Source organism: Seriola lalandi, unplaced genomic scaffold (assembly GCF_002814215.2).
Source record: "Seriola lalandi dorsalis isolate HSWRI2012SDOR001 ecotype SW California unplaced genomic scaffold, Sedor1 jcf7180002054425, whole genome shotgun sequence".
NCBI classification, from domain to species: domain Eukaryota; kingdom Metazoa; phylum Chordata; class Actinopteri; order Carangiformes; family Carangidae; genus Seriola; species Seriola lalandi.
The window spans coordinates 1,515,923-1,537,822 of NW_019524978.1; the positions used below are offsets into that span (position 1 = coordinate 1,515,923).

The 21,900-nt window shown below is 38.7% G+C and overlaps 2 protein-coding genes across 4 annotated transcripts; one reads left to right on the forward strand and one right to left on the reverse strand.

Moving 5' to 3' along the window:
• Positions 1-899: 899 nt before the first annotated feature.
• Positions 900-10,693, reverse strand: ttk (ttk protein kinase). Of its 2 annotated transcripts, none has more exons than XM_087175193.1 (25): positions 10,613-10,693; positions 9,873-9,960; positions 9,558-9,780; positions 9,274-9,380; positions 9,031-9,174; positions 8,727-8,802; positions 8,556-8,637; positions 8,307-8,428; positions 7,707-7,794; positions 7,445-7,553; positions 7,075-7,297; positions 6,746-6,852; positions 6,280-6,423; positions 5,991-6,163; positions 5,416-5,561; positions 5,132-5,258; positions 4,687-4,779; positions 4,383-4,540; positions 3,544-3,695; positions 2,771-2,899; positions 2,587-2,657; positions 2,315-2,491; positions 1,535-1,631; positions 1,293-1,378; positions 900-1,194 (listed from the first exon to the last, which is right to left on the reverse strand). In XM_087175193.1, the coding sequence occupies exons 2-25, from the start codon at positions 9,958-9,960 to the stop codon at positions 1,126-1,128; spliced, it is 2,991 nt and encodes a 996-aa protein (XP_087031319.1). In that variant the 5' UTR covers positions 10,613-10,693; the 3' UTR covers positions 900-1,125. The 2 variants fall into 2 exon arrangements, with proteins under 2 accessions (XP_087031319.1, XP_087031318.1); XM_087175192.1 differs by having other exon boundaries at positions 8,727-8,841.
• A 641-nt stretch (positions 10,694-11,334) lies between these two features.
• ebag9 (estrogen receptor binding site associated antigen 9) lies at positions 11,335-20,475 on the forward strand. Of its 2 annotated transcripts, none has more exons than XM_023410552.2 (7): positions 11,335-11,633; positions 12,131-12,225; positions 12,716-12,797; positions 12,984-13,148; positions 14,354-14,464; positions 15,185-15,276; positions 18,718-20,475. In XM_023410552.2, the coding sequence occupies exons 2-7, from the start codon at positions 12,143-12,145 to the stop codon at positions 18,833-18,835; spliced, it is 651 nt and encodes a 216-aa protein (XP_023266320.1). In that variant the 5' UTR covers positions 11,335-11,633; positions 12,131-12,142; the 3' UTR covers positions 18,836-20,475. The 2 variants fall into 2 exon arrangements, with proteins under 2 accessions (XP_023266320.1, XP_087031320.1); XM_087175194.1 differs by having other exon boundaries at positions 12,136-12,225.
• Positions 20,476-21,900: the final 1,425 nt, after the last annotated feature.

Sequence of the window (21,900 nt, forward strand, 5' to 3'; positions counted from 1 at the left end):
TTCATTAGTCTCTCTTAAACTTGACACATAATACTGGGGTTTTCTGTCAGTATTCTTCATTAAAGTGTTGTGTAGTGATATTTCAGCACCGGTCAAGTGGAAATAGAGATTATATTTGCATTCAACGCGGGGATTTGAATAATATATTCAGCAATATATATTTGAGTTAAAACTTTAAGAGCTTTTATATTAGGGGGCAACCCAGTTTATAGATACATGCAGAGAAAATAGTTTTTATCCTGTAGAAAGTCGTTGAAAGAGTGGAACAAAGGCTAGTTTAAAAAGCGATCAGTATCTACGATTAGTGGCAGAGTGAGACCTCCTGTTTCTTCCGCCCTGCACCAGCCTCCACAACCTGATGAAGGTTGTGATTGGTCAAAAGGGAGGGCGGTGTACGTGATAGAGTTTTTGGGTACAGTAGGTGCACCGTAAACTGTATGAAAAGATAGTCATTGATGGGAACAAAGATGCTAAAGGCCAAATTCACTTCATTCACAAACAAGAGGTCAATTGAAGTTTACCCAATGATAACTTAACCAAACGGCTCAAACAAGTTGCATGACTGAGTGAAGCGTTTTCAAGTCCTGACACAACTGATGACAATGAGGTCTGGGCTTTGATTTGGCCACATTTCTGCAAGTGTACAGTGCTAGACAAATGTTCAGTATGAACATCGAAAAAGCTCACCCCCAAACCATAGAAGTCTTTATTTATCTGAAAATGTGTTGCATTGTATGTATTTCCCAGTGCTCTGGTGCTGAAATGATTAACTCAATTAATCATATTAATTGGTTGACAGAAAATTAATAGGAAAATTTGATGTTTTTCTCAAATAAGTGCGATGACACACCTTGTCAGTTACCCAACCCTTATATCAGCTGAGACAAATAAACCAACTCTTAAGGGTACAGTATGTTTATTTGACTATACTGTATGCTTACATCGAGTATCAGGAAACATAAGTAAAAATGAAAAAATTAAGCTATATATTTCGTTTCAAGGACATAAACATACAAATATAGGTTAGTTAGTTTCTACAGGAAAAAATATAGTTTCTGTACTGGTTACGTACAGTGGTTAAGGGTCAACCAAAAAAAAAGATCAGCATCACATTTTCCAGAATAATTAGGTTGATGACTTTGCACACTCTGCAACATCCAACTTCCTGCCGCTGCTGCACATTTTGGCCAGATTCTGTAAAAAGCAGAGAACACAGTTATTATTAAGAAACCCACAGATGGAGAAAAGGTTACAAGTTCTACTGAATGAGCAAGAATTTGTAGCTTGCTTACATTTGCAGCTCGTATGATGCTGTTTGGAGACTGGAGGGCAGCCAGGTCTGTTAGGATCCTCTGGAGATCACTGTTACATGGTGCCTCTGAAACAGGTGAAATGGGGACAGGTCAGTGTCATGTGGTGAACAGCAAAACTGGCTTGAGTGAGTATGAGAGACAGAATGAGAGAGAAAGATTGTGTGTGTGTGTGTGTGTGTGTGTGTGTGTGTGTGTGTGTGTGTGTGTGTGTGTGTGTGTACCTGGTTCAGGTTCTGCGTGTGGCTTCATCTGCAGATATGGATGCTCCAGCAGCTCTGCAATAGAGATTCGTTCTCTGGGGTTTCGTACCAAGCACCTCTAGAACAATCAGACAATAAACAGCTTATTGAATTTTACATCACTTCTGCAATACTTCTAAATCTATGGATTTGTCATGTGAAACATCTGCTAATAGATCAGAACAAATGATAAAATATCAAATCAATATAAATTGGATGAAAATGAATATAACTGATCGGCACCTCTTCCCCAGAATAATCTACCTATGCATAACATATTTTTGCATCTTTTTTGTACATAACAGACAGATTTGTAGAGATTTATTTTCACTTTCATCCTTTCCTACTGATAAAAAAGACAAAGACATCCACTTCCTACACTGTACTGTGCATAAATGCATGTACATAAAAGTACAATGAAGTGCTTTGTGTAGAAATGTAAAATTCAAGAGGTCAACATGTGGTTATTATGGTTAAAATGAAACCTTTGGGAGTTACGTCGATTATAGCAAGTGCAAAGCATACTGTCTGATTCACCTCTTATTTTTCAGAAAGGTCAATATGTTCCAAGTGTGCAGATTAATTAATCAGTTGAACACAAATGTTTAATGGTCAGTATGAGCTTGATCACTGTCATTTCAAATGTCCATTAGTGCACTAAATGTATTCAGATACCAGTGCTTAATTGTATAGGACATGTCATGTTTGCTCATATCTTTTGTTCTCACATCACACTGACACAGTGCAGTTGTGGTTTCTCACCTTCAACACATCCAGCAAATCCTTCTCCGAGATGTCAGGAAAGTCAATCTTGTGGGAGGGATCAATGATGGCGTGCAGCTTGGTAATCTGATTAGTGATACTTTGGAATGGAGTCTTCCCGTAAGTCATACAATACAGGATACATCCAAGCGACCACACGTCACCTTTGGGGCTGATCTGTGGAACACAATCAGACATTTCTAACCTCTCCACTTCATTCACAGGTTATTAAACAGATTGTTGAATCAATAAGAGTGAGTAAAACATGATACCTTTGAGCGTGCTTTTCCTGGCTGAGATGACGTGTCTTTGATGGCTTCAGGGGGCATATAGTTCAGGGTTCCTACCTGTGTTTGACAAACAACCATGTGTTACGCACGTAGAGTCCAATCACCCGGGCTGCATGTTAACGCTACATGTTAGAGACATGTATGACATGTCATTAACAAAAAAAACCTACTTGTGAATCCTTCATGATGCTCGTCACATCTGGTTGGATTCTGTTTGCGATGCCAAAGTCAATCAACTTCAGTGAGGCATTCACTATGACAAAGTTAGCTGGCTTCAAGTCACTGTGGACTATTCCTGCATTGAAGATGTAGATATTTGGCACAGTTAGGAATCAAGATCATTTTAGGGCATTTTCACACCTATAGCATTGTTTGCTCTAGTTTATGAGTTTGTGAACTTTAAACTTTTTTAAAAGGAGTTTTCCTCTTTGGTAGGGTTTCTTTTCACTCTGCTTACTGGGCAGATGTGTCTGAAGCATGAAAGTAAATACAGTAAGAAGGTCCTGTGTTATACAGTAGCATATCTAGAATGCATATTTCTGTGAGAGAAACATTGCTATGCAATTAAAGACGTAGCAATGGCAGAGTCGGCTACAGTTTACCGCATCCCAGAATGCCAAGTACACCCGGCCACAGGAGCCGTTTAGCTCAAACTTGTGGAGTACACCTGGCATTTGGGTGGGATCAAGATCGGCTCGCATCCCCCCAACAAATGAACCACTCGATAGTTCCTTTGGGACCAGACTGAAACCACCTCCTCTCAAAAGGTCTTGGTGTGGTTGTTTTAGTCTGAACCCATGAGTGATTACTGTGTCACACCTGGCCGAACGAATCACACCAACGCAGAAAAACAAACTAATTTTCCAAGTTAACCAGACTGAAAAGCACAGGTGTGAAAAAAAAACAAAAAGCACTCAGAGCTTTAGTAGGAAAAACAACCGTGTTTGTGGATGGTATGGACGGCCTCCAGCATGTTCTTCCAGTAGAACTTCCTCTCCAGCGGATTCACAGTCTTGCGGTTTCGCAACCAAGTGTTCAGGTCAATGTTTCCACACTCCATCAGCATGTAGATGTAGCTGTTGGTAATTTCACTGCAAACACACATTACAATCATCAGGACATTTGTGGCAGAGATTTAAATTCCAAGTAGACATGAAGAACTGACACCACCTTCAAATCAACTAGTGTGGTGGCAGTGCTGTGCCTTTCAACCACAAATTAATACCACACAAGCATATTCCATATTCCTGGTGTTTTCTTATCACATATTCATATTTTTTTCCTGTTCTACAACTGCTCTATTTTCACGAACTGCTGTAATGTCACATTACAATGTTATCCTACATCATTTCATTTTCCCCATTTGCTCTATTTGTAGCATTTTACTGCTGCAACACTTTACAAAACAGTTAAACAGAGCTGCAATGATTATTTAATGAATCAATTATTTGATCATCAGAAAATGTATTATTATTTGGATAAAAATGCCAAACATTTACTGTGTCCGGCTTCTCAAATATGACGATGTGATGCCTTTGCCATATAGGATAATAAACTGAATATCTTAGGTTTGGGACCGTTGATAGGACAAAACGAGTCATCTAAAAGAAATCAGCGCCAGCTGTGGTGAATTGTGTGGGTTTTTTTTTTTTTTACATTTTAATGACATTTTATAGACAATAATGAAAATAATGGGTCATTGTAGCTGTTTAGTTAAATAAAAAAGGTGATTACTGTACAATGTATTAATATTATATTTGGATAGGTCAGGTACTCACTAGTCATAGAGCTTTATAATTTGATCACTGTACTGCTGCAAGTGGTTCAGATGTTCAATCTCATTTTTATAACTTTCTATTGTCTGAGCATCAGCCTCCTCGAGGTCGACATATTTCACAGCAAACAGCTGCTTTTTGTGATCGAGGACCTGGTACACCTGGAAATACAAGAAAATACCAGTCAATCAACAAGGGCAACAAAAGATTGCTATAGGTAAAACATCAATGAAAATAAAATGTTGGAACATAATTAGAGTATTTGTTTGTCCCCACACATCATAGACATTCACTAATAATTTCTCACCTTGCTCGATCCACCACGTCCAATCATCTTGAGGATGAAGAACTGCTTGCCCTTAATGGTAATGGATTCATTTGACAATGCAGTAAAGGAAGCCTAAAAGTAGATTCAAACAAAGATACAGCACAGTTTAGAATGAATCCTTGTTCAGCAACATGTAAACAGAAAGGGGTTTCCTAGAAAGCATACAGTATTTTAGACAAGCTACATTACTGCCTGTGTCAATAACATTTTTAATGATCCATGCACTAGGGCATCAAAGGCTCAGACCTCCTTGGTACACAGTAAAAAGCATCACTCCAAAAAAAATCTTCCCAATTCCTAATCAACAGTGTCAACAGGTGGTTAGTGATGTGCAAAAACGGTTTATGGTGAAATGTAATATTCCAGGTGTAATACATTTTAGGCCAAAAAATAACAGCAAACGTAGGGTATGAATATGTTGTACCTGTGGAGTCTGGAAACAGGCTGCTTGGTTTAGAGGTGTATGAAACTGTTGAACAGGTCCAGCTCTGTGTGCTGCTACTGCAGAGGAAAACACCTCAGGACCTCTCTTTGCAACAGGAGTAATAAAGCTGAAGATGAGAAAGATGGAGTAGGTGTGACTGGGCAGAGTATTTGATGGTACAAAGAAGCAAGAAATACAGTAATGAGAGTTTATATGACCTTTTAATTAAATTAATTGCTGGTGATAATATTCTGGACCAGGAGACACCCAAGTCAAGATATTACCTGCTAGCAGAGGGGTTTCTGTAGCTGTTTGGTGTCTGGCAGACTGTTTGTGGGTTCACTCTGGATGGAAGCTGGAAGGATGGAGTGGGATGCGACTCCAGCAGACGTGGAACAGGTCTGGGGTCAGGTGGGCTCGTACGTTTATCCTAAAAAAAAAAGAAAGAAAAAAAAAAAGAAATTGAATGATTTAATTAACACTAGGGAAGGATTTAGAGACTAAAACAGAACATTTGAAAATGTATATACATTTATAAACAAAAAGAATTCATGTTTGTACAGGTATGAAGAGAATAAACTGAATGAGCAAACTTAGACAAGATTATTATGTTATGTGTGTGTGGAGAGACCCTCACTTGGTAAACTCATCATGGCGACAAAATAGTTATTAATGCCAAACTCTACCATTAAAAGGCAAGCGAGGGCAGATAAGTAAACAAACTAACAGCAGCTGACACTCCCAAACAGCTTACCAAAACAATAAAGATTATAAAATAAAATAATATTTTTTATGAACCATTTCAAATGTTTGGTAAAATTGCACAGACAGTAGCAGTAGATAAGGAATGTTATCAGACCTCTGGAGAAACATGCCGGTTGACGAGAGTTGGCATCTTCCACTCTGATAAGGGCTCTTTGCTGGCAGGTTTAGGCTGCTCTACTGAGCGGTTCACAGGGACCCGAGCAGGAAGCTGAGGTTCTTGGTTTCCACCGTAGGTAGAAATACTTACTGGAGCAACTGTTTGCGAATCTCAAAAGGAAAAAAAACAAAAAAACAGGAGATATTAGACAAACTGAAGTTGTAAACCATGTCCATTCTAGTGCTTTGCCCTTCTCTTTAGTGAAAACTCTTCAGTGTCTCTCTACCTGTGAGGTGTTCCTCCACCTTGGTGGGCACTAGCTGTTTCTCTCCAGCTTTAAGGTTGCGTATGGCCACCTCCAGGAGCTCAGCTGGCCTGGCATTTAACATCTGGGCTTTGTGCAGAATTGAACTTGCTTTGATCACATTACCTTAAAAGGAAGGAAGTAGGATAAACATGGCATTAAATTATGTTTTGCACAAAGGCTGGCTAGACAAGTAGTCACTTCACTGACGAAGCAAAGCTTGAATCACTGCACAGTTGTAAGCGTACTGGGATAGTTGCTAACCTTAAGCTACTTTCCATCATTTTTAGAGTTGTTATAATCACTGCTGCAAACAGTAATTCTACATGTATTCATTTATTTACCATCTATCCCAAGTGTGTGCATTTCATTTTGTTTGTCTTTGTTTGTTGTCTGTCTATTCCATACATCAGATTTCTGGAAAATGAAGATAAATAATCCATCATACCTTGAGAGACCTCAAACTGGGCATGTGCTATGTGGACAAAGGCGAAGCCTTTACAGTTGGATCTTGCCACTATGAAGTGGTCCTGAGCTTCATCTGGGTCTTCAATCCTGGAGAGAAAGAAATGTTGTTATATCCAAGTAATATGTGAGAAAGATTTGATAAACTTTATTTCAACAACAATGGCCTTTTGTTTTGTTTTTTTTATCTTAGCTTATAGAGATTGTATATGTATACTATAAAAATATTAACCACACATACAATGAATTGTCCCCAGCACATGCCACAATGTTCCAGACTGTAATGCAGATATAGTTTTGTTGTCGACATACCCCTTGAGTTCTGCATATCTGACCAGTATTCTGGCATAGCAGGAGTTTTTGCTGTACTGTCTGATTGGCAGCCTGGAGAAGATTTTAGAGTAACATTTCTTGAGTTTGTTCAGGAGGCTGATGTCTGTGTGTGGGTTGCCTCTTTTCTCCAGGTTCATCAGATATGTCCAACACGACTCGGGGGAATTTGTTTTGATGACCTGGTCAAAACTGTAAGTTACATCTGCCAGAGAAAAACAGCGCACCATGAAAACAGTGAAAACAATCTAAACACTAAATGCTTATTGTTCGTACAGATATAAATGTTTCATTGACTACTCAACAAACAGCCGGACATTCTGAGTAGCAGATTTTCAAAGTTGTATAGTACCTTCCATTCTCAGGGTGTCCCGTGTATCATATGTGTGAAGGAGTGTGGTAGTGGAGTCCACAGCTGCCTGATCCTCCCAAGGGCAATGCTCTGGACTGACAGCTGGTGGCTGAGAACACAGCAATATGAGAGACAGATATTACACTTCCTTCTCCAGATGAGGCTGAACATCTTTGCTGAGCACAGTCCTGATAATGTAAACTGCTGAGGGTTGATTCTGACTTTGCAGAGATCCAAACTACTGTTGCATGTCTATACTCACTTGAAGATTCATCAAATCGCCATCGACAGCATTTTTCTTTGAGGATGAGAGCCCAAATGATGGGTTCATGTTTGAGCCAGATGTTTGCCTAAGACAAAATTAAATAAGTATCAATACAACACATGTGACACTTGAAAGAAAATTATTACACATCTGAATGACATAGTCAAGAATTGGTTTTCAAAGTGAACGAGGGAAATAACACAAATCACAAAATTCTATTTTATAAATTGGTGTCATGATTTAATACTTTTTCAAGGAGTGCCATGTGGTTTCCCAGCAGTATATACACAATAAAACAAAAGCAGGGCTTTACAACATAACAACAAAGGAGATAATACCATAGCCTAACAATCACAGCACTGCAATTTTCTTTTCACACATTTTTTAAAAATGTGTGGTGAATTGTTTGATTCAATTAATGAAATAACACAAACCACAAAAAAGTTTTTTTTCTCCATTACAGTAACATTTGGGTAACCTATGCAGCCCTATACTATAAGTAATCTTAAGTAATCTCGTTTTAAGTAGAAGCACTCATATATTTAATGTAATTTAACAAAACTGTTCAATATGGCATCCCAGACGTAATCAAATTACCTGGACAAACTGGGGGGGACTGATGCATCACTTGTCTTAGAGGGCTTCTTGTAGATGTAGTCACCATACTCATCGTCATCCTTTTCTGGGATAGAGAAAGGTACCACAGGAACTCTCCCTGCCTGTAGAGCAAAAGGTGTCTTTACACACTTCAAAATATTTGGTAATTAATTTCATGCAGCCTATGAAAACAAAAAGCATGTTACACTAAGTTGTAGTAACACAAGCAGGATGAAATGCAACTCTCACCATGCCAACTGCTCTCTTGCGTTGAGATCCAGCTCTCCAGCCTGGCAGTTGGTCATCTGATGATCCACCAAGGGGCTCAGTCCTGAAGTGCATAGATTAAGATAAAATGTCACATTGCCCACATCAAACAGAAACCTTAGAAAACACTGAAGCCTGTTGTTTTGGTCTTACCCTGAACCAAAAATACTGGAGAGTTGTAAGTCACCCGTCCCGTCTGATATTCTGCTCACTTTTTGAAATTCTGACCCTTTTTTGACAGAGTCGTGCACATTAGTGTTGGGAAATACTGACAGAGAGAAAAGACAGCAAAATATGAAAATCAGATTGGAAAAGCATAAAGCAAAAAGATAATGGTTACAATGTAGTATGATAATAGTACATTGTAACAATAAAAACTGAACTTCTGAGTTGCTGAACAACAGTCAGATAATGTAACCATATTATGTCATGGAGCCAAGCATGAACAAATACCCACGTGGTACATTTTCCTTATCTTCTGAACAGGGGAGCTGTGTTTGCACTGTCAGCATACTTTGCAAGGTAGCCTCAAGCAGTTCCTTTGGTTTGGCACCCAGCTCGATAGCATTCTGCATTATGTAAACCGCTCTCTTTGTATTGCCTGGTAAGATGAAATGGCAGACACTGTAACAACCCAGATAACATGTCTCATGCAAATGTATTTATATGCACAAAAAGAACAAAAAACACATCTTGCTACCTTGAGAACGCTCAAACTTCGCATGTGCAATGTGAACAAATGCAAAGTTCTGGCTGTGAGATCTTGCCACGTTGAAGTTGGCTTCTGCCTCATTGACATCTTGAATCCTAATAAAAATGGGGCATTTCATGAGACTCAAAGAGACCTTATAAAAACATTCTAATTTATATATATTTGTAGAATGAAATTGGTGATTAAGCAAGATTTGTTATTGATGCTTTCATAAAATCTTATCTACAGTAATTAAAAGTGGAAAGACACAAGTAAAAACTTTGGTTACTTACGCTTTTAGCTCTGCAAATCTGACCAACATCCTGGCATAGCTCTCATTCTGACAATGTCTTCCCAGTGGCATATTGGAGAATACTCTGGTATAAAAGTCAATAAGTCTAGTCAGGTGGTTACGATTCAAGTTAGGGTCCTCTTTCTTCTCCAGGTCCATCAAATACGAGAGACATGACTCAGGCGAGTTTGAGCCGATGACCTGGTTAATATTGTCCGTGTCATCTGCAGAAATAGCAAAGTGTCATGACTTCATGAAGCATGGATACTGATGCATATGAACCTTACAGTGACAGGACTACGTGCAACGCCATTACCTTCATTGAGATACTTTTTAATTTTGTTGAGCTTCTGATAAAGCATGGCAAGCTGCTGCTTTCTGTCTGTATGCTCCTCTTCCTCCATCTGAAAGTGAAGAGTAAATAAATACACGACGTAGCCCGGACAACATGTGTAGACTCTTGCATGATAATGTTTGCCTCGACACCAAACACCATTCAAAACAATGAGAATTTAATGGTTCTTTACATGGTATGACATGTGGATTAGTCATACGCATGACTTCAAACCTTTTCAAAGTCAAGTCAAGCAAGTTACTGTCCAAATTTGGTAATGTTATAAGTGACATTTGACGAATCAACAGAGACGTGGTGAACAGTTAGAGCAACTGCAGAAAAATTAATTGTACCGTTACGTTACCATAATGAAATGCAGCTTTGGGGATCGTTTGTTATTAGCGTTAATTATTAATTTTCCTGACGACACTTCGTATGTTTTTTTTATTAACAACAATATTCATATTAAGACTGTCAATAACACATGCTGGGTAAATAATTGCACATCGTTTTTCCTTTGCAAAAGTATCTCCTTTTGTGTTTACAAAGTGAGTTAGCACAGTTAGCTAGTTAGCCAACATGTAGCGATGTTGTTAACGACAACTACCTTAGCGAATAGGTTCCCCTGTGGGTCCAATAATCTCAGGTGAAGTAAACCATATATTGCTAAGTGTATCTGTAATAACATTAAAATAACGTGTTTCAATTGAAAAAAGCCTCACCCTGTTCACGCTGTCATTGATCTCTTTTCACTTATGGGGCAGGAAAAAGGCTCGACTTCAACTGCCAGTTTTCAAATATACCACTTCCGCTCAAGTCGTGTGTTGATTGGGTAGTTTGTGGTGACGACAGGATGCGTTCAAGTTTCAAACTAATGACGGTATTTAGTCAATAAGACAACATTAATAATCTAAGAAATCGTAAAGAATTGTTATCATTATCATTGTAATCATTATGTATTTATACATCCGTGGTTACGCGAGGATTTAGTTTCATTCATCACAGGATTTATATTTCAGATTTATACAGAATTAATTTAGGCACAGAAAGGTGATAATAGTAAGCCTTCCCGTTTCGCTGGAACAACAGGAATTACTAAGTGGAAATCAGGCCACAACTATGAGGGAACAAAAACATATTTAATGGAAATAAATTCTGCGTGGATGGAGAAGTAGTATAAAAAGTATATAGTATAAATAAAGCGAAATATACAAACTATGCTTGTTTTGAACCCACCTTCTCTTGCATACGTTGTGATTAACGACTGTATATAACTGCCTTTCTATGTATATACATTAGCTGCATGTATCTATGGTTCCTACTGATATTCAAGTGTTTACAGTGAGAAATTATTGTATGGTAATAACGAAAACGTTTGTTATTTTTCCAATTTCCTGCAGCTCCTGAATGCACCAGGACCACGCTGCACTTCCCTGTTCCTGCTCCTCCCAGCTCAAAGATGGCAGCCACGGGACAGAGATGAGCGACGACCCAAATTTAGGAGTTTTGTCATGAAACCACATTGGGGTGTACAGCCGTTATATGCATGGTTTTGACATGACAGTGTTATAATTTGTCACTTCCAATGTGTCGTCCTACGAAGACAATTAAAGGGTTCAGAAATAAAATGTTTTCCTGTTGGCTAAGCTAGCAAGCAACGGTTAGCAAATAAATGAACTTGTCTTTTTTGCCACACAAGAAGAAAGCAGCTGCTCTGAGTACGGTGCATTGTCATCTTACAAGGTGAGTAACACTATCTATTTATATAGTAGCAAAGACGTGCAAAAATCCAACGTGAAGAAATAATGTAGTGGCGTTAATTTAGCTAAAATAACCGTAGTGCTTTTATTATACCTATCTTTAACATTATCATTCGGTGATTTTGTTTTACAGTACACAGAGAGGTATAAATCTGCTAGTGTAATTGCGTTTATTGGTGTTCAACAGTGTTCAGTGCGCCCGTTTATACTCAAGAAGGGTAGCATTTTAATGAGATGCTAGTGTCACGTCTCTGCAGATTATGAATAGACTGGTTGTTGGTACATAATGGTCATGCACACATATTATTTTATAAGGACTGACTCCTCACCAGCTGTTCTTAATTTCACTCTACCCTGCATAAATATTGATCTGTTGAAGACTTGCTTTACTACACATCCTGGCACACTGGAGCAAAACATGACACGTATATGCATCATTGTAAACCCTAATGCTGTATTATATCTGCTCTTTCCCTCCAGTTCAGTTTCATCATGGCCATCACTCAGTTCCGACTCTTCAAGATCTGCACATGCCTCGCCAGCTTACTTTCTTTCTTTAAAAGGTTGATATGCAGGTGAGTGCAGCTGAATGCTTCACAAATGCAATGTCCATTACCCCTGATACAAGCTATTCCCTTTATGGAGCGCTTGCCAATGTAACTCTGCTTTCCTTATTTGCAAATATAAATACATCAAAAAACTTAATATTATACCTTTGAGTTACTGTCGGGATGTTCTGGTGAAATTTGTGTCTGATCCACAACTTAATCTCTCTTCATTCACTTAGAGAAATGCACCCTGTTCACTAGCATCTATGAGGGGGTATTTTGGTGAAAGATGGATCAAATGCAAGAAGATTTAACACTAAATCTAGCCTGCCATGACGTGTCCATTTGAAATGCTTAAAGAACATTAAATTGGCAAAGTTTTCATCCCTGGCTGGCAGAACCAGCTCTGCACACTAAAAAGATCTGACCTCAGTGTTTGATAACAATGTTCTGTCCGATGCTGCTTTCTACAATAATGAATTATTTCCTCTTGACTTTTCATTGTATTATTCTACAGGAGCGGAAGAGGGCGCAAGCTCAGTGGTGATCAAATAACCCTCCCAACAACAGTGGATTTTTCATCATCGGTACCAAAACAGGTCAGTAATCCATCAATCAACAGGTCTAGCCCTGAGAAATTCAGAGCTTAGCATTCAGTATTTGGAAAGGCAAACTACAGATGTAATCACTGGACAAAATTTCTAAATTTGCATATATTTGCTTATAAACATAAACGCCTACTGCTCTTGAATTCTACTTATACATTTGACTAAAAACTGTTCTAGTCTGCACAGCCAGAGATTGAAGAATGGAGCTCTTGGGACGAAGAGGCTCCTACAAGTATTAAGATTGAAGGTGGCAACGGAAATGTTTCCCCTACACCCAACGATGTGGATGAAGAGCCTGACTACTTTAAAGACATGGCTCCCACCATCAGGAAAACACAGAAGGTATGTCAACAGACAGTGCAGCTCATCCAGTACAAATAAGCAGACCCAATTTAGTGATACAGTGGATACTGACTTTTTAGATAAGATAAATGTAAATTTAATCTCTGTGCTATTACTAAGGACGTAGCTCCTTGGTGTGTTTGTGTTAGCCTATCACAAAGACAAGTTAAGCTTAATACTGTAGCAGCTCAGGAAGTTTTGTAGCCAAGCCAAGGTGGTGGGCCACCTGACACATGTTGTCTTGTGATAGGTTAAGTTAATAGATGACAGCATAAACAATAGTGTCTCTGGACTTTTTTCCTAAAGGTTAATCTAAAGGTTTTTTCATCAATGTGCATTCATTTTTATGTTGTCAGCACAGTTGGTCTTTTTGACAGGCGATGCAGTAAACCTTGCAACTCTGTACACTTTGTGAGCTTGCAAGCCTGTCAACTGTATATCCAAGATTCAGATGAATTTTGTTTAGAATAAAGAAAATGTTCAAAGCCGGGAAGTTAAACATGTGAGCATCAGCTGTGAGATACTGTGTGCAGCCACTGCTCCTAGGAGATAATCAAGGAGAGCTGCAGTGCATAAGCTAACTGGGCAACAGCTTGCTTCCTGTATTTGTGCAAAACTAGTCAAAGAGCACCTCTGATCAATATCTGTAGTGGACACACAAAGATGAGATAGATTTCAACCCACACATGTACCTCTAGATAATATATAATATGAGCAAATAACCGAGTTTCCCAAAAAGGCAGTCGTTCCCTTTTGGATAATATCAATAAACAAGTAAATGGTAAATTAAAATGATCTCTGCTAGGATAGATTATAAAGTAATATGGTTGTGACTGTAATGCACCTGGTTTGCATTTTCTGTTTATCAAACCTTGACAGATGTATCAGGTTAGACCAGACAGGAAATATCCAGTCTAATATGAATATATTATCTGACTTCACTCACTATCTGCTTGTATTTCCTGGTAATAGATTCCTTGAGATGCTTATAATGAATATGGACATTAAACTAATGCATGAAAGAATTCTATAATGCACAGAACACCTACATAGTTAATAACAAATAACATACATTTTCTTGAATTATGCCTAGTTTAAAAATCAAAACTACTACATCTATGCCTGTTATGGGATTGTACTGCATCACACAGTAGCTCAGTTAAATTCTGAGCTCCACTCCTCTCTCTCTGGTTTCCACGTTGCAGATAGTGCTGAAGAAGAGGGAGCCTTTGAACTACCTGGTGCCTGATGGCTCAGCAGGATTCTCCAGCAGACTGGCAGCCTCTCAGGATATGATGTCCTTCAGTCCACCCTCTGTGAGTTTCAGTTTTACAGCATCTGAAGCTTCAAGCAGGTTTTCCGCTTCTCACGTGTGTTATTTGATCATTGAAAAGTTGAGGACCGAGCAGAGTTTCTCTTGTAGAGTTGTGTAAAATTAAATGCACTTTTGTAATTTTTTATGTGAAAAATCATCAAGAACAGAATGAAGAAAATAAATAGGAAATAAAGATTGAAATAAACAACCCCTCGTTGTTAAAAATGTAGAGAGACTTTATAGGTTATATACTCTCTGTAGGCTACTTTACAAATTCATATATAATAGATTTCCGTAAATGAAATATGTGAGACTTTACTGGATAGAAAATTGAATGTAAAACCTGTTGTGTAACTCGTTAGACTAGAAGTTTTAAAGCTACAGGAGGCAACTCTTAGATGTAAGTGTTCACTCATTATCAGTCTAAATGATTACATGGAACTTCAGCAAAAACCATCTGCTAGCAAGTTTGTTGAAGGTTCATTTTAGTCTATTTCATGCAGTTAAGGGGTAAATAACTCAAATAGACCACTATATGTTAACTAGTACAAATGCAACAATGTGGACAGTACAACCTTTTGGATACAGTATATCTCTGGTAGAACTAGGTGGGGCATCCAAATAACTGTCCAGTAAAGAATTAATACACAATATAAAATACTTAGTTTGCTTTTTGGTCTTATTCAGGAATTATAGCTTGGATACTTTCCTTTTTCTACAGGCTGAGCTTGGAGAAATGGACAACTGGCAGGAGGACACAAATGCCTGGGAGGACGAGTCTGATGCTGCCTGGGAAGCAGAGGAGGTGCTCAGGTAATGCATCTGTACCTATATAAAGTAGACGCAGTAGATTTGAAAAGTAGTCAGACCCTTTCAATTTTTTCACATTTTGTTATGTTACAGCCTTATGCTAAAATCAAATCAATCATCAATCTACACTCAATATTCCATAATGACAATCAGTCAATTATAAAACAGTGGGGACATGTCGTGAACAAAACATTGACATATCGTCACCATTGATATGGTGAACTTACACACGTAATAGTCATGGGACAACATTAGGATGCATCTGGAGTTGTGTTTCTGTCCGCTTGATGAATGTAAGTCCAATATTCACTCTTCTTTAGTTATGTTTTGGTCCACCAACTCCTGAGGGAAATATCTGGCTATTTAGCTGCTAAGTGCTCCACTATGTTCACCACCTAGTCTCTAACTGTGGCCGTCTGCTGTTTGCTGCTGAGCAGGCACTGTGCTGTGGCCTTTTGGAGCTTTCTCACTGAAAACAGCTGCAGCTCAAAACACTATGGGAGCGGTGAGAGTGAAGTAAAACAGTAAAGTTGCAGCTAGGGCTGAGCGATATGGCCAAAACTGTTATCACGATAAAAATTTCCATATCAGCCGACATCGATATTTATAACGATAAATGCCTCACCATTATTTCTTTCAGGTTTAAAGGCTGATTTTTGCTCCTGAGTGAAAGTTGACGAAACCAGTCAGTCAATTGTGGTTTTAAACTGTTCTATTTAGTCAGAACATGACAAACACTTGCCAAACAGCAGAACATTTAAAATCTCTGAGTTATGAACATTCAAAATATGATCAAATATGCATGATTCAAATCAAAATCCTTTTCAGTCCTTTTTACTCAACAAAGTAAATAGAAAATTAAGTTCAGCAGTGTGATACAGCACACATGAAACATGACCATACTGCAAAATGAATAAAAAATAAGTAGACAAAGAAGATTTGCACAGGGTATTGGCCTGGCAATCGTCAAGGGTCCACTAATACTCGTTTGGGCCTCTAATTTCTTACTTCCTGTGTGTTTTAACGGGTGATATTGTTTCAAAGTTGAGTGGCCTCTCTTGTCAACTATATCTTTGTCCTCCGAGCTGTGTTCTGCTTTTTCTGCGGTGTCGCTCATTTCACCTTATTTGCTTACTCTGCTCCAACTTCAAGCCAGTCAGCCACTGCATGTGTCTGTAAATATCACGTGCTGGACTGCATTTATACCTCTCACCGTGCATCCTAACTTGCGCAATGCAGACCTCTATTCCTGCGACATGATTGGCCATTCGTGATTCATTTGTGGGCGTGCTATAAGCATGGAAACTAATTGCATTGAACATTTATCGAACATTTTAAATGTTTCTATCGAGGAAAATAATTCTGCGATATTTATTGCTATCATTTTATTGCCCAGCCCTGGTTGCAGCCAGACAACTGTGATCTAAAACCCCCTATAAAGCTCTGTAAAGTTGATGGGAGTTGCAGTAACAATCCTTTCCTGATCAATCACGATTGTTTTCACATTGTCATTTGATATGTTGCTATTATAAAAATATAAATTATATAGATTAAGATCCTTTTTACCTTTTACAGAAACCTCACATAAACCAGTATGCAAACATGCAGTATTTGCATTATCTGCAACCCACACGTTTTCTTTTGGGTTTTTTTTTTTTTAAACATCCGTCACTCGTCCATGACACCGAACTGGTCTGCTTCCAACTCATCAAATGTCACCCTCCATGCATTTAACTCTCCAAGTCTATTCTTTACGACAGCATATTAGGGCCATTGTATATTTAAAAACAAAAAAAAAACAGCCAGGGGAGGGGGGTAATATTCTGTCACAAGGATCACAGTTTACATCAAAGGGAGTAACTCTGTCAGGGTAAAAACACAATTTTCTCCTTTGTATGAAACGCCTCATTGGTGGTCCAGACATTACTTCCTGGTCCTATTGACATCAATACTTCTCTTGGTCTAAGAAACTGTGCGTCAGAAGCGACGCACAGTTAGACACTTCATTTTCACAACAGTTATTTCTGTAATTCACACTTCACACCGAGTCTCACAGCCTGTCAGTCTGCATTGTTATTGTGGATTTGTGATGTTAACCACGTTACCGTGACCTGATCACGTTAGTAAGAAACAGCAAAGCTAAGATGTAAATGCTTAAACGTTTGTCAGTGTTGACATGCTGTACCTCGTTAGCTCAGATAGCTCAGTTTGTTTTTCAGTAACTATGCCCAGCAACGTTAAATTCATTCAGATTTACCGGGAGCGTAAACCAGCAGGAGGGGAAGCTGTGGAGACTCCCTACCTGTCGACCATCTGTCTGTTCCTCCATTATTAATATTCCTTTAGTCCAGAAGTGTCCACACTTAAAAACTCGACAGAGTTTCTCTTAAAAGTATTCCAGGTTATGAATAAAGTCATCCGAAGTCTTTGCAGACTGTCCAGCGTCTTGATTCGCAGTGCTCTTCATATTTCTCCCTCCTTCCAGCTGCCTGACAGTACGTACGCTTGTTTTCTGCTGCAGTCCAGCTTGTGAAGGTGGATCAGGTCTGTCTTCTTCTGGTTCAGAATCGGACTATTGCTCAAAACTATAAACAGGACCGAAGCTGCCACAACCGTTTGTTTACACAAGACGTGCGGAACGTACTGTTGCCATGGTAGTTGCCGGCAAGCTTTCAGAGGGAACAGAGTGTTTCAGACAGAGGGTGAATAGAGGACCGTACAAGATGTACAGAAGAAGAAAAGTTTTTTCAGAAAATTAAAGCATGTAGGTCTATTTTAGTAGAGACCAAGAATGAAATGATTAACACTGAAAATGGCCATAATACGTCCTCTTTAAAACAAATTTTGTTCAGTGAATTTCTGATATCCATCCTGGAGAAGATGGTATTTTTAGCCACTTCGCCTGGTTCAGACATCTGGTTCTGACAACAGCAATGGCTGAACTGAGGTTGGAGTCTGTGTGAACAAGAACACTTCATGTCGTTTATGTCTCGTTTTTAATGTGGATTCCCAGTTGGCTTGACACAAATGTGACACCCAGGACTTGATCTGCTCTTGGTGTAACAGATAGGGAGGCTTTGTAGGAAAACATCAAATAAACAAGAAAACAATACGCTTCCTGGCCACCTCAGTAACAACTAGTATGGGCAAATGTCTCTTAAATGTATAACTCTGAACAGACAAAAGCAGTGATAATGTTAACGGGTGAGCATTGTCTGCTCACTCCCAGTGGCACTTTTCTATTTGAGTAGTGTAGGTTCTCGTCATGCCCAGCAGGTGGCAGTGTGTACCCTTTTTTTTTTTTTTTTTTTTTTTTTTGGGTTTTTTTTAAAGCAACAGCAGCACAAGCAACAAGATTTTGTGTTTCCCTCTCCCAGCTGACCTAGCTTCTGTTTATGTGCTCTGTAATGACAATCATGCGTTTGTTTTGCCTTCATGTAACAGACAACAGAAGATGGCTGAGAGAGAAAAGCGGTCCATGGAGCAGCAAAGGAAGAAGATGGAGAAAGAGGCTCAGAGGATGATGAAAAAGGAGCAGAAGATTGCCGTCAAGCTCTCGTAACACTTTAGAAATGCTCAGTTTTGAGCCAAAGGGATAGCGAGTGCAAAAGACACTGAATCAATCTTTAATCTATCTTTAAAGTCATCAAACCGACCAGGATTATCACTGTACACTTCTTATCTGTTAGCAAACTGTCCTCCTCCACCTTGTTTCCACCAGCAGCCATTTTAGTCTGTTTTTTCCAGCTGCAGAAGTGTAAAACGCATCATTCATCAGGGCAGATAACGCACCTGGTCTACTCGCTGTGTGGCAAGGTAATTTCGGTCTTCAAGGGAGAATGGTATTCATACAACCCAGTTCATCATAGGTTAAAGGTTAGGAATCTGTTAGGTAGTGTAGAAAAATGTTCTATTTTGGTTTTTCCCAGGAACATTTGTAAATAAACTGGTACCTGTGCTACCTTCTGAGACTCATTTAGGGAGTACAATTCCTTTTCTTTGTCTTATTTATAACCTCAAAGGACAAAGGAGTGTAACTAATTTTAAGCATCACTGTATACCAGTGACATCATTTGATTTGCTTGATTATTGTGTTTTTATATTTATGTCTGTCATGGTCTGAAAACAGATTTTTGTTTTCTAATGAATGTTGCTTGATATTTCATCTTATCTCCCTGTGCTGTGCAGCCCTTATAACACTGGAAATCTGCATTAAACTGAAGGCTGAGGATTTTCAATACGAGTATGGACAAATGACCATAGACTAGAATCTAGCCCAACTATAAATGCTGTGGGTTCCTATGGTAATCTCATGGCTACTGATTCACATTGACTTTTTTCCTTTTCTTTTTTTTGCCGTGCAAAGGGAACTTTGCTCTTAAATAGTTGATACACTCACTGCACAGACACTATCTTTATAAAACATAGATCACCATCACATCATAATCCCTGACCAGTTTTCTTCGGCATTAAGGAAACACATTTGCCTCCTTTCTTGTCTGGAAATGCAAGGTTAACAGTGTTGGAAAAATTGGTACCACTGCCGATCGGCAAGCTGTTGTCATGGAAACAATGGCAGATAGAGAAAGGCCTTTATAAATTCAAATGAGCATACAGGATAGAGTATGCCTTTGGTCCATGACTTATGAAAAATAATTTGGAATGACACTTGAATGACAAGTTTTATGTACTAAATGTTAAAATATGAAAAGCTTTGCAAGCAGTGTGATCTCATACTTTTAATGAAATATTGAGTTATGTTATCTATCAAGTGATTTATTGACCCACTCAGAGGTGCTGATTGAGTTGAAACTTAATAACATGGCTGTTTCGTGCGTGATCGGGTTTAAGAGTTTAATTGAAAGCAGGTGTTTATTTGAAGGGAATTCAGCAAACTATCAATGTGGATTAGTGCTTTCTTTGGAAATGCTCTTTTCCCAACTGTTTCCATTGAGAAAAGCTGCATGTTGTTTTGTTTTGTCATTTTGCACTTTTGATTTTTCCAAAAATGAATCACAGAGAACCCTTTGTTTCTCATCTTTTTTTCCACATTGATGTGTATGAGTTCATGTTATAAGAGTTTGTCATGGTTGAACACAAACAGGCACTTCCATGGAAGTAATAAGTCCCCAAGCTCAATCTAGAGGGTCTGCTGTATTAGTCCTACACAGGTTTTTAATAAAATAATTTGATTCAGGTGAATATCTTTGGTCATGAGTCTGCTGCCTGATCTGTAATTTGGGAAGCACTATCTGAAGCTATAGTACTGGGGCAGAGGTACCATTACAGGTGGATGACATACTGCATGATTATCTTTGCTTTGGGTACAGCATATAGGTTTTTTGCTTTTTATTAGCCACTTGCGGTGGTGCTCTAGGGATGACGATGTTGGTCAGACGTCATCATTTTGGTCCAGACATATTTGTACAAAATTTCATGGCAATAAATCCCAACATTCATGGTCACCAGAGGATGAATCCTACTTACGTTGGGGATTATTTGACTTTCTCTCCAGCAAAATGAGGTTGATAATTTTGTTTTTGACTGAAATGTCTCAGTGATTAAATTCAATTTGTTACTCACATTTGCAGTCCCTTCAGAATGAACTGTAATAATTCTGGTGATCCCGACATGTCTTACACTACTATCCTTGGGTTAAGATTTAACACTTATGTGCTGGACAATTTTTAATGACCAAATACGTGAATCCAACTTTTAACATTCCCTTTAGCCTCAGCTATAGTATTTAATGCTAATTAGCAAATATTAGCAAGCTAAACTATCTATGGTGAGTGATATACATGATACCTGCTAAGCATCAGCATGTTAGCAAGTTAGGATGCTGATGTTAGCATTTAGCTGGAGACTCCTGTACAACCTCATAGAGCTGCTAGCATAGACACAGTCTTGTTTGTAGCATCACCACCTTATAACGTCCGACACTGAGAAAGCCTTTAACCTTAATTGATGGACGGTTGTCATCGCTCATCTGACCTCCATCAAAATGATGTCACTCCCATCTGTCCGGGGACACTGCCTGTCTGCCAAAACCTCTCAGAGACTGACCCAGTTTCAAAAAGGGAAAATGCACGTCATCAGTCTTCAGAAAGAGAACAAGCTATAAGGCTGAATAATTGTCCTGGGAGTCTTGAGAATCTAACAGTGTATGCTGATTTTAAGTGTGTGCTAACACCACCATTGCTGCCGACTCATATTAATCTAGAATCCATAGACTAGTGTTGGGATTACAGCATCTGATGACTCAGTCTAATGCCCTATAAACAGAGATCATGGTTATGCAACTTAAAATACACTGCCGTATGGCAGTGTGGAAGAAAAGAGTAATCAGAGTAAAGATGCCAAGTGTTAGTTCATTTAGAATTAATCAGCTTTTCTTTCTTCATTTAATGTGGCTAAATGTTATGTAATGAGTAGAGAAAAGCATCTGTAGTTCTTGCGGGTAGACGTCCAGCTGCTCTGGCACTGACCCAGTTTTTACTGGTGTAAGGGTACAGGCAGCATTTTACAGCTTCTGAGAGATCCCAGTAAAGTGGATCTAATGCACTTCACATTGTCAGCCCACAACCCAAAGGACATCTGAAAATACAGGCTGGGAAAGCTTTTATG

What these genes read in the sequence shown, in the direction of transcription:
- ttk (XM_087175192.1), bottom strand. Translation starts at nt 9,960, where the DNA reads ATGGAGGAAGAGGAGCATACAGACAGAAAGCAGCAGCTTGCCATGCTT. An exon ending in TCCAGTATTTTTGGTTCAGG is followed by an intron (nt 8,638 to 8,726) that starts GTAAGACCAAAA and finishes TATGCACTTCAG; the next exon opens with GACTGAGCCCCTTGGTGGAT. An exon ending in AGATATGCAGAACTCAAGGG is followed by an intron (nt 6,853 to 7,074) that starts GTATGTCGACAA and finishes CTTTCTCTCCAG; the next exon opens with GATTGAAGACCCAGATGAAG.
- ebag9 (XM_087175194.1), top strand. Translation starts at nt 11,563, where the DNA reads ATGAACTTGTCTTTTTTGCCACACAAGAAGAAAGCAGCTGCTCTGAGT. An exon ending in TTTAAAAGGTTGATATGCAG is followed by an intron (nt 12,226 to 12,715) that starts GTGAGTGCAGCT and finishes ATTATTCTACAG; the next exon opens with GAGCGGAAGAGGGCGCAAGC. An exon ending in CCATCAGGAAAACACAGAAG is followed by an intron (nt 13,149 to 14,353) that starts GTATGTCAACAG and finishes TCCACGTTGCAG; the next exon opens with ATAGTGCTGAAGAAGAGGGA.